The sequence below is a fragment of the Paroedura picta genome, chromosome 4 (genome assembly GCF_049243985.1).
Source record: "Paroedura picta isolate Pp20150507F chromosome 4, Ppicta_v3.0, whole genome shotgun sequence".
Taxonomy (NCBI): domain Eukaryota; kingdom Metazoa; phylum Chordata; class Lepidosauria; order Squamata; family Gekkonidae; genus Paroedura; species Paroedura picta.
In genome coordinates this window covers 120,312,693-120,325,396 of record NC_135372.1, presented here as the reverse complement: position 1 = coordinate 120,325,396, position 12,704 = coordinate 120,312,693, and the positions used below count along the sequence as shown (strand labels likewise).

Below are 12,704 nucleotides of genomic sequence, written 5' to 3'. Positions count from 1 at the left end.
TAATTGATCAGAGGTAATCGGTATGGCACTGGGCAGTTGCTGCTGGCAGCGCCCCCCCAGTAGATACAAAGATACAAAAAGCCTTTATTGGCGTAAAAAACAATACAGGTAAGGAGATACAAAATGGTACAATTATAAGAGTCAGGCAGAGTTACTCAATTTTGTTAAAAACAGGGAGTTAATACTAAAAACCTTTGCTAAAAATTTTGCAATGTGGGCAGTCCGCTCAGGATCCTTGCTATCAAGTAGTTTATTGATTGCTGCCATTTCGTTACTATGGAGTTGAAGGGAAGATAGAATATCGGATATCCCCTGACGGTATAAAGAAAACTTAGGGCAAAACATAATAATATGCAGAAGGAGATCAGGGACCATACAGCCGTGAAAACATAGTCTCTCCGCTAAATGAATGCGGTTAAACCTTCCGAAAAGAACATTAGAGGGGAAAGAGTTCAGCCGAGCAAATAAGAGTGCTTTCCTGTCAGAGAAAACTTTGATACTAATCAGGTAGGGGGGGATAACTTTGTATAGCGGGACAACAGTCCATACACGGGGAGAGCAAAATGGAGATGTGAATGACAGTAAGGATTGATATTCAATGTCTTCTAGTCTCCTTACTATACACTTATATATACCTTTCTCCTCGTGATGCATCAAAGAATGTATGTCTAAGCCCAATGAGAGGAGTTTGTTAGAGAGTCTATGAGACCAATTGGAGTTATGGGGATCACTTAGCAGGGCAGCTAAAAGGTTATTTGAATGAGCCCTAAAATCAAGACTGATCCAGTACCTAAAGGTAAGAGATCAGGCTCTGGTTTCAAGTCTCTGTTGGCCCAGTTCAGCAATTAAGATGTCATTAGCCACATTTCTAGGGACTTGGAATAATGACCTGAGGAAGGAGGCATGAACTGTTTCTAGATCGTGATTAAATGCTTCGATCCAGATTGGTATCCCATAGAGCAGCTGTGGAACCATTTTAGCCTTATATATTTTCAGCGCTGCATAGAGATCGTGATTGTCCTTTTGAGAGTAAAATTTTGTTAATAGAGCCAATGGGCCTTTCATGGAACTCCTAACTTTCTTCTTGTGCATGAGCCATTTGTTATTGAAACTTAAAGTGATTCCAAGGTATTTAAAATGATAAACCTGTTCGATGTTATTTCCGCCAATTATCCATGGGTATTTATAGTGCCTTTTTGCAAAAACCATTATTTTGGTCTCAGTACTCAGTAAATTTATTAAGATAACGCTTAAGACCAATTCTTGTTCTGGATAATAACACTGTGTCATCAGCATACAGTAGTAGGGGGGTAGGTCTTGACCCTAACATAACATGATCAGAGGTAAGTAAAGGAGCTGTTGGTAATTTCAGTGGGTCTTCTGAGAAAGTGAATTCTGAAAATACATATCTCAAATAAATTCTGTAAATAAGAGTAGTGCATTGTTCTATCACAAACTCTTGCGTTATATTCAAAGTAATATCACTGATGTAGTCTGAAGCGTAGCTGCAATCCTATCCACAAACGCAAGGAAGTAAACTCTATTTAACTCAGTGGTTTTTACAGCTAAGTAAATATGCAAAACAATCTGGCTGTAAAGATCCGATCACTTAACAGACAGGGTTCTGTGAGTAGTGATCTTATACACATGTACTGATAAGGATCCAAATGAATTTAGTACAACCTACTGCAAGGTCAAAGATAAACCCACATTTAATTAAGTGAATCTTAATCTTAGGAGGAACAGAACTTGCATGTGGCGTAATGGCTCATCATTTCACAAGTTCACTTAAGCACCATACAGAAGCAATTAAAAAAAGATAAATAAAATTTTATCCCCAAATCAATTTCATTTCAAAGGAAGATACATCATTAAACGGTTGTGGTTTTGTTGCAGAATAATAAAAGAACCGTGGACAGCAGCAAGTGCTGAATCATGCACCTGATCTTACACTGAAAGAAAATAAATTAATTATGGCTATGCATAATTTGCAGTTTTGTCCTCCAGTAATTCACTAAGATACCCTTCATTTTGTGGGCATCATGCCAAACAGTTGCTGATCACAAGAACAATGGCTCTGTCATCATGCAGCTTTCAGGCTGAATTAGGCCCAGCAAATACATATATTGAGTTGATATAATCGGTAGTGCTATGGCATGGATATAATAATAATTATTATCATTATTATTATCATTATTTTACTATTATTATTATTAATTGCCTCTCCCCCATAGGACTTGAGGTGGCTTACAGCATGTTAAAAATATCTAAATATATACTTCATTCATTTCATTAACAATTTCTATCTATCCCCCAACCCTATACTTCTGCCACCATTCCTTTCCATGCCTGTTGGATATGGTGAGACCTTTAGTGCTATGGACAAAAATGACTGGGGAAGATAGCAAGGATCAGAGCAAGGCCCTTTCAGTAAGTTGCCCTGGCTTCAACCACAAGTGGAAGAGTATCGCTTTGCAGGCTCTGAAGAACTGTTATAGCTCCATCAGGGCCCTCAGGCAGCAACTCATTCCACCAGGTTAGAGCCAGGGCTGAAAAGACCCTTGCTCTGGGCAAGCTCAGGCGGATGTCTACACCAGATGACCTAAATGCATATTGGAAGAGGCTTTCCCTCAGATCCGTACACACCTTCATACATCACCATGAACTCTCAATTACTGGAAAAATTGTTTTGCTATTTGGTCAATCTGCATGGCGCATTTTTCATCAGTATGAATATGCATGCATAGTTATGTATTCATCATGATGATTAGCCTGCTTAGCTATCATGATGTTATTGCAGAACAGCATTATTCATTTATTCACACACATCTTGACATCTTCAAGAATGCAAATATTAGCTGTAGGGCCACAACCAACTGTACTGAGGCATGTCTGGGTAGAGTAATCCCCAACACTGAATGCATCAATGAGTTTTCTGGTGCTTCTTTAGTCTTGGGAATAAAACCCAAGAAGTCTTCAGTGGAACAGAAAAGGGAAGCTTTAGGTCATTCCCAATCAATTAATTGACTAGCAAAGTACTGAACTCATCCTAGGCAGCCAAGTTGGCCACAGACACAAGCTTTCTTATGTTTCTCGTGATCTCTCTCTGAGGTCATAGAAGGAACAAACCTGGCTTTTATTTGAAAACTGAACAGATCACTTCTCCCATGCCAATAAGCTGATTTCAGCTTTCCTCTGCTTCCCAGGTATAGGAGGCGCCTCAGAACAGGCCAGGTGACATCTTCTCTGCATCTTCAGGGAGCACCCAGTTGGAATTAGTTGCATCTATATGAGGACACTAGGCTTGAAAACTTCCAACGTTTGGTGGAAACTCCCCAAAATTAAAGCAATTTTCCAAAGAAACTGTTTGGGTCTAGATACAGAGATCCTAATAATAATACTTTATTTCAGTGGTCCCCAACCTTTCTGAGGTTGGGGACTGGCAGGGCATCTGGGCGCGGCCCACGGACGGCGCGGGCCACGCCCGCACATCGGGCCGTGCCCACGCATCGGGCCGCACCCCGCGGGCCATGCCCGTGCATCGGGACGTGCCCGCATGGGCGCGGCCGGCCCTGATTCCCTCTCCCCACCCTCCCGCAGTAAGAAGCTTTCCAGGCCGCAAGCTTGCGGCCTGGGAAGTTTTTTTACTGCGGGGGGGGGCGGGGAGAGGGAGCCACGGCCCGGCGCCATGGGGCCGCAGCCCACAGGTTGGGGACCACTGCATTATTTTATACCCCGCCCCTTCCCAGCTGGCTCAGAGCTGGTAACAAGTATACAAATATTGAATTATATGGATAATAGTTTTTAAAAGTTTTACATTAGCATATATTAGTTAAAAGATAATAGTAAACCACCTCCTTCTGAAGGGGACCTTCTGAAGGGGATATTATTTCTGTTGGGCAGTTGGTATTATGGTTGGAACATTGCTGCTTTTTGAGCAGGGAGACCAGCATTTACCTGGTGTTAATGTCCTGGCCTCAGCCACTGACCTGGCAGCACGGTTCTGTCTTGCAAGCCCTCCAGAGAGCCCTGATTTCTTCAAGGAGTGTGTTTCACCAGACTGGGTCCGGGACTGAAAAGGCCCTAGCCCTAGTTGAGGTCAGTTTTACTTCATTTAGAAAGGGGATCCTGAGCAAGTGTTGTTCACTAGATCTTAGTGCTCTTTGGGGTATCTAGTGGAAGAGCAGTTCTGTAAATACTGGGGTCCCAAACTGTGTAGAGCCTTAAAGGTTGCTATCAAGAACTTAAACCTGATTCAGTCCCTGATCTGGAGCCAGTGTAGCCGGGAGAGCATTGATGTGATGTGGGCTCTCCAATGAGTCCTGGTAAGGAATTGTGCTGCTGAGTTATGGACCAGTTGGAGTTTCTGAAACAGCTTCAAGGGTAGCCCTGCCCAGAGTGAGTTACAAAAGTCTAATCTGGAGGTGAGTGTTGCATGGATCACGGAGGCCAGGTCAGATGCTGACAGGTACAATGCAAGTTGTTATGCCTGGTGAGGATGGAAGAAAGCCTGATGGGTGACCTTTGTGATCTGTGCCTCCTTAGACAAAGAAGCATCCAGAATCACACCTAGACTTCTGACAACGGTCATTAGGAGTTACACCACCATTCCAAAAACAATCCCCATAGCTTACCAATGCCAATGTCTGTGCAGCACCAAACAGTCCATCCAAATATATTTGCTCCCCTCACCCCAAAGAGATCTTATTTGGGGACAATATAGACTCCAGCAGGCATTATTGAGAACACTTACCAAATTGCTAATCTCCATTGCTATGACAAATGTCTAGCTTTTTTACAAATTCATTTCTAAAATAGCTTCTATAGAAGCAGTAACAGCTATGGTTTCAATACTGCTTATTTATTCCACTCACTACATTGTCATTACAACTTGGTTCATACTTAGTGTCAGGGGAGCAAATTAGTCTAAACCATTGTGCTACTCAGATGGTTAAACGCAAGTGTGTGTGGATATGACATCCTGACACTGATCATGTATGCTACTTCTGCAAATGCAGCACTCCTGTCAGCAGCTAAGAAAGCACTGGCGAGAGCTGTAATTCAAATTAAATTTAATATGGCAGCCAAGGTCATGTGTAGCGGAACATTTAATTCAATGAACTATATGTAATAAAAACAGTAACTAAGTCAAACACTGTCAGGAAAGGAGATCAAATTAAATTTACCATCCATAGAGCTGGTATGCCAAAGAATGTCTTACTTGAACGTAAATAGCAATATTTCCAATATTCAATAGTAGAAGGCAAAATCAAGCACTGCCTAGTTGACAAACGGTATTAAAATATTGCTAACAAGAAAGCAATGCATGTAACTAAACATACTGGAACATAATATGTGCATCACAGTCATCAGGTTTTTGCTGCACTGGATGTACTGGCATGGATCCTGCAAAGCACTTCCACTAGCACTTTCACATGTCAGTGGAAGTTTTTTGTTTTTAATTGTGGCATGCTTGTGCAAAGTTTACAGTATCCAAAGAATTATTTCCAAAGGCACAGTATTAGCACTTGCATGTTGTCTTTTTTTTTAACCTTAATTTTATCATGCAATTAGAGAATAGAATTTAAAGATGGGGAACGTTGTGGGTATGACTGTGCAAAGATTGTACTGAGCCTGTTGCTTTCAGTTCCACTAAGATATTTGGGTTAACACAATGCTACTTTGCTCACAATGCTACTTTTGCACACAATGAAGAAATGTGTGAATCTACCCATGTTGCATTTACCAAATATGAATACTATATCTATTACCTTAAGAAAATTTCACTAGCTGGTTTCAACAACAATTTACTCTCAAAGATAAATACACATAAGATATTAATGGACACTAGTTGGTACCACATTAATGTGGATGTGTAGCACTCTCCCTCTCTAGCGCTCATGTCCTCAAAAAGAAACAGTATGAAAACAATAATTAGGAACTGTGTATAAATAAATGCATAAGTGAAACTACTGCTACAACTAGCACTGTTCTTGAATATGTACTATGTCCAGACCTCTAAACAATGATTTGAATTTTAATAAACTATATTTATTTATTTGTTTGTTTATTTATTTATTATATCTATATACTTCCCTCCCCAAAGTCTCAGGGCGGTTTACAAGGAACAGGAAAAGATACAGATAACATTTGGTAACAGGTGATAAGAGTAATAACACTATAACAACAATAACATTAGAAAATGGTGGAATTGGAAGACCCTCAGCTCAACTCTTACTGGGACCCAGTGGGTTAGGCATATTAGTGTCAGTCATAGTAGGAGGGGGGGAGGCTTGGGGGCCAATTGGAAGCGATGGTTTGGGTTGACCTCACCCAAATACCTGGCAGAGGAGCTCCCTTTTGCAGGCCCCGTGGAACTATTTAGGTTCTGTCAGGGCCCTGATCTCCTCTGTGAGCTTGTTCCACCAGATGGGGGCCAGAATGGAGAAAGCTCTGGCCCAGGTTGAGGTCAAGCTTCCTTGGGGCCACCAGGAGGTTGGAAGTAGTAGAGTGCAAGGCTCTTTGTGGAGTGTAGGCGGAGAGGAGGTCCCTCAGGTATACTGGGCCCAGACAACGTATGGCCTTAAAGGTGATAACCAACACCTTAAGCCTGATCTGGAATTCAACCGAGAGCTAGCACAGTTGCTGGAGGATGGGCTGGATGTGGAACCTCCGAGGTGTTGCTGTGAGAACCCTGGCAGGGTTCTAAACCAGTTGTAGCTTCCGGATCAAGGATAAGGGCAGGCCAGCATAGAGTGAGTTACAGAAGTCCAGCATAGAGGTGACCGTCGCATATATCACTGTGGCTAGGTGTTCTGGGGCCAAGTACGGCACTAGTAGTTTGGCTTGGCAAAGCTGGTAAAATGCCAGCAGTGCTACCATCGTGATTTAAGCCTCCATATGCCTATTAAATGTCATGCTTCATAGAGGAAAAGAGTGCTTTAATTAACCTTCATGCTAGAACAGTCTCAGATAACTCAGATTTTACAGAGATGGCAAGCAAAATGCTTAGTACTGCAAAAAGATTGCTACCTCCACATTAACGACTTATTGCTTTACAAGCTGCAATGGGACAATATCTGATTTCACCAGAGAAGATAATTCTGACCTTGTTCTTTCAGTCATACACAAGCCTTCCTTTAAAGTTTACAGATGCCCTCTTTTTAAAATGCTGTCCTTTAATTCAGTTCTCCACAAAGCCGGTTCTTCACTTTATACAAATAAATGTAATATGCCATTTATTCTAGGTGTTCTGCTAGCAGGTTAATCAAATGAGACAATGTTTTCAATTTTGTTTTCTTTGTATAAGGCGCAGATAGAAAAGTTGCAAATCAATCCTAACTACAATTCAACTACTTGAAACAGTTCACTACACACATACTTCCTAAAGCAGTGGTCCCCAACCTTTTTATCACCGGGGACCACTCAACGCCGGGGACCACTCAACACCTTTTACTGAGGCCCCGTGGGGGGGGGGGTAGTTTACTCCTCTACTCTCAACCACTGCCCTAGGGCTCTCTGATTGCTATGGTAATGTTTAAACATCCCTTCAAAATAAGATACAGACACGCCACAACAATGAACATAAGGAACATTTTATTTTCATGGAAATTTTAACTCATGAGAAGGCATCCTTCGGGGACCACCTCCAATTAGTCTAAGGACCACATGTGGTCCGCAGCCCACAGGTTGGGGATCGCTATCCTAAAGGAATACACCCCAAAGTAGGACATCCATTTATTTATTTTTAATAATCTGGGTGCATCTTATCTGAATGCATTCTCCCCTACTTCATCTTAAGATAGAAATAAGGACAAACAGAACTATAATAAGCAACTTCAAAATTACAATCTGATCCTATAAAGTCTGTGTCCAGGAAACCCCTAAAGTGACTCCCTGGCAAGCGTGCTTCGAACTGCTACCTTGAAACCCTTTCAAACTTGCAAGCAGGGTGAGCTCAGCCAGCTATACTGCCGGAGCTGCCCTCAACAGCTTACAACTCCTGTCAGCAATAAAGCCATTGGGGATACCGGTTCGTAACGAAGCTGTAGCAGCGACAACCTTTTTGCAGCTCACCGCTTAAAAGGGTGCGCCAGCTAAGGCGACAAGGGCGACGGGGGCTCTTGGACGTGTGCAGAGCGCTTTCCAACCTCACCAGACTCCTCCACGGAGGGAAAGGCGAGCTTTCATACAGCCCCCTCCCCAAGTAGAACTGAATCACAGGCGGGGTGGAGAATGCAAGGGGAAAGAGAGCGAGAGACCCCTCCTCACTGCCCACGCGTGCCCTTTGCGGGGCACCGGAGAGTAACCAGGCAGGGCAGGCTCCGCTTCCCTGACAGCTTCCCTGCCCGAAGGACCCCGCCCCCCCACGCCGAGGTCCTGAAGCCGCCTGAAGCTCCACAGGAAAGAAAGGACGCGGCCCCCTGGCTCCCTCCCGCCCACCTTCCTTCTCTCCCCGCCTCCCGCGTCTTCCACCCCCGCCCCTCCTGCAAAGTGTGGCCCTTACCGGGTTTCCAAAACTTCAACGGGCCGACGGGCGCCGCCATCTTGGGGTGAAAGGTCGAAAGGAAACGAGGGCGCCCCCTCCGGAGCGGCAACGCCACGGGTTCGCGTGACGCCAGAGCGGGAAGCCTGCGATTGGCCGGCGGTTGCCATGGTTTCGTTTTCTCGGGCCTACCGCGAGGTACCGACCTCACCGCGTGCCAAGGCCAAAGCGGGAGCGCGCTGGCACGCCCCCTGTAGGAAGCCGCCACTATGTTTTCGAGCAGGAGCAGACAGATTTTCGCAAAGCATCTCTCTCTCTCTCTCTCTCTCTCTCTCTCTCTCTCTCTCTCTCTCTCTCTCTCTCTCTCTCTCTCCACCACCCCAGTTTTTAACTGAACATCCATTTGGTGAAAAGCTCTGGCAGCAAATTCCACATCTTGAGCACTTAACCTTAATCTACAGCCCGGCAGTTTCCTTGGATGCCCTCAAGTTCTAGTATTTTGAGAAAGGGGATCACCTTTCTCCATCAACTCTTTGTACCCCATACATACATAATGTTATAAACCTCTATCCTATCCCCCTCCTAATCATTTCTACATTGAAAAGTCCCAGAATATTCAACCTTTCTTCGTACAGAAGGTCCTCCAGCTCTCCCTTCAGCAATTCAGGGACCAGAACTGCACGGAATTCCAAATGAGGCTGCATCATAGATCTATGCAGGGGCATTACAAAACTGACTGACTTATTCTCAGTCTATTTCCTAATAATCCCTTTGCCTTTTTCACTGCTGCAACACACTGGATTGACTCACTGATGCTTCCATTGCTACCCATAAAGAGTACAACTGGTTTTCCTGTAGCATAAGCTTATCTCATCAGGGGTTTTTTTAATTAGCAGAGGGCAAGAACACTTCGCTTGCTTTTCAAACATTTCTATTCCAAAATTTAAAGCAACAATATATAGAAATTGTCATTTTTACTGTGATTCTAGCAATATACACTGGATATCCCAAAATAAAGTTTTTCCCTCCCCACACTGTATTCTTTGATTTCTGATTGTTATTGTGCATTTATTTTGGTATTGGTCCAGGACAGTAATAAATAACTGACTGATTCCAGTGGGTAACTGTGTAGGTCTGGAGCAGCAGAACAAATTTAGAGTCCAGTGGCACAACAAAGTTTTAGTCCAGATATGAACTTTCGTATGCACGCACACTTCCTCTGATACAATTATGGGGGGGAAATGCCATAATATTGTATTTTAGGAAGTGCATGTGCACACAAACGCTCATACCTTGAATAAACCATTGTTGGTCTTAAAGATGCCACTGGACTCTGACTGACTGACTTGCTCTCCCTCCATTCACTTTACTGGGAACTATTCACTAATGAGAGCAATGCAACAAGCTCACTGTGCATCAAAGTACACCTTAATGAGGACAGACTTTGCCTGCACCTTATGGGCCTTTCAGGCTCAAACTACATATTACTTTCTTCACAAGTTCTTCATGGGTGTGCAGCCATACTACAAGTCCTTATAGAAACTGGTGTGCAAAACCCATAGATGGACCCAATTCTGAACTGGATGGTAGTTTGCAAGAAGGGGTTCCTGCCTCCACCCCACCATTTTCGGCAGCTAAAACAACCTAGGACTTGCAAGGTAGCTGCTATTTCCATCATTTGAAGGCCTACCCCTGCAAATCTGGATCATTTTGGCTGCCAAATAAGGCACTGAGGAGGCAGGAGGGCCCTGGTCTGTATGCTGTTATCCCGATTAGAATTAAGCCCATATGGACTTTTAACTCATAAGTAGCTATGGGGACATACAGTTGCCATATGGCCTGCAAGTCCCTATAGAGAACTCATGAAAATAATGTAATGTATAATTTAAGCCTGAGTTTGGTCTGTGGAACCTCAAGTGGAAGAGATTAACTTGGAGATCGGAATGTCAACAGACAGTGCAGCCATAAGCAGAATCACATTGACTACATTGGACTAAGAAGGGTGTTACTCTGATGGGAAGAGTAAGAGAGAACCTGTTCCCTGCCCTTGACACAGCATGGAGGCACATTTTGCTTTCACCCCAGCGATCAGCTCCATGTTTTAGACACAACAGCCTCTATTCATTCCTACTGTCAAAAGTTACTGGGCTTAAAGCAGATGGACAAAAAATGATCACAACCCCTAGGATCATTTCAAATGTAAACACAAGTCTCCCTATCTCACCTCATCGTCCTGAAGCAAGTAGAAGCAAAACAGGAATGGGGTGAAGCATATGTAGGAATGCAGCTCTTAGTCTTACATCACTTTCTACAGGTGCCACTCCTGGATGCATGGATGTTGCTCATCACTGTCTGAACTGTTCTCAGCTGCCCGCCTTTTTAGGCAGAATCAACACTGCAGTGTTATGCTTGCTTTCTGGTAGGAAAGATGAGTGCTAAAACCTCACACTTGAGCTTCACAAACTGTTCAGACTAAACTAAAATGGAGTCCTGTAGCACTTTTATGACCAACAAAGATTGACTCAAGGCGTGAGCTTTTGTGTGCAGGCATATTCCCTCAGACAATATGAGCAGCAGGTCTCAGACTTCCATTCTGTCTGAGGCAGTGTGCCTTCACATGAAAGCTCATACCTTGAATACATCTTTGTTGGTCTTAATGGTGCTATTGGACTCCATTTTTGCTACTTCAGACCAACACAGCTTGAATCTGTTCAGACTAAAGAATGTGGCAAGACTGTTCAGGCTTCACCATTGTGTAATTCTGTGTCTTCTTACAGATACCAAATGATTCATCTCTGTTATTGATGCAGGCAACTTTATTACTATGTTGAATCAACACAGTGCATCTTTGAAAACCTGCAACAATGGCCGCTTGTTTTTCATGGTTCCAGCAACCCTCAGAGGGAAAAAATCCATTCTCAATATGTTTCTTCTGCATATCTCATTGGAGAGTATTAGTTTACTGATGGGAAAAAATCAAATGGATCCTTATTACAAGCAAGCAACATTACCTGTATTTAATATGTGTACTGGCAAGCTTTGAAGTTTCATGGCTGAGTGAGATTTGGACCTGCTGGCTTAACACTATCCATTCTACCACACTGGCCTGTCTTTCACTTAAAGGATGTTTGCTAAGTACCCCTCTAGCATTGTTAATAAGAGCACATCTTCTCCCTGTTGCAGCCATTCTCTGATACTTCCACTACTACTGTTGGCTCCCATTGGAGTTGTGTCTAATAGCTACAACCCACCAATGCCTAGGCTATGATTATAGCATTAGTTTCCAGCCCAAAGTGGATTTCCCATGTGTATCCATATAAACTCTACTATTCTGGCAAAGCTCCCGTTCCAGTGTGGTACAAAAACGGTAGGCAGTGTCAAAGAGCTACCCAGTGGGAAATATAGCTTCAGCTGGGAAGGGACCTTGACACACACACCAGAAGAAAACCAGAAGAGAAATGTCCATCAAAGGCAGGTAGGTTCAAACTGCACAGGACCAAGCCACAGGCTGGGTGGCACCTCTGGCACAGGCACAGCCACTGGAGTTTGGTCCTCTTTGCTTCAGGCTGCCAGCGATCCACCAGGGCACTGGCCCACCAAGAACACTTCCTGCAAATTCAGTGGACAGTTTGCCAAGTTAAGCTTACTGTTGGGATGGCAAAAATGCAACAGCTGGTGGAAGTGCTGGGACAAGTGGGAACAGTGTATGCACTCTATCCCTGCACTTGCTGTAGTCTTGGGCTGGGCTCCCGGGCACACAATTTCTCCAAGGGTTGCATCTTCTACACTGGCCTTTCTCAACTTTCTTACTGTTGGGAAACACCTGAAACATGCTTCAGGCTTTGAGAAAACCCAGAAGTAGTGCAATTGTGCAGAATATGGTTGGGAAGCATAGCTGTGTACACACCCACCCGGGGCCCCACCCCTCCCCTCCCCACCACCTGCAGGCCCATGATGGATATGTTGGGAGGGAAGGCAAATCAACATGACCATATATGGTCATATGACCCATTAAATTGTAAAAAAATAAACATGAATTAACTCCTACCCATGCAGAAAACCCTCCAGGGCCATCATATAACCCTGGTTGAGAAAGCCTGTTCTACATTGATCCGTTGCTCTACTAAAAACATTGTACCTGGAGAATAAGGCAACTGAAGCACCCCTCCAGAACTGCCTTCCTTTCTTGGCCTCTTTCCCTGCAGCTCCAAGTTTCCCA

General features: G+C 43.8%; 1 protein-coding gene across 2 annotated transcripts in view; it reads right to left on the bottom strand.

Annotated features, from left to right (window-relative positions):
- DHX35 (DEAH-box helicase 35) overlaps positions 1-8,635 on the bottom strand; it is a 41,632-nt gene extending 32,997 nt beyond the window's left edge. For both annotated transcript variants that reach the window (XM_077335422.1, XM_077335424.1), the window contains exon 1: positions 8,507-8,635. In XM_077335422.1, the coding sequence (XP_077191537.1) occupies positions 8,507-8,546 (40 nt within the window). In that variant the 5' untranslated portion in view covers positions 8,547-8,635. The remainder of the gene's footprint in view (positions 1-8,506) is intronic.
- Between the last annotated feature and the right edge of the window lie 4,069 nt (positions 8,636-12,704).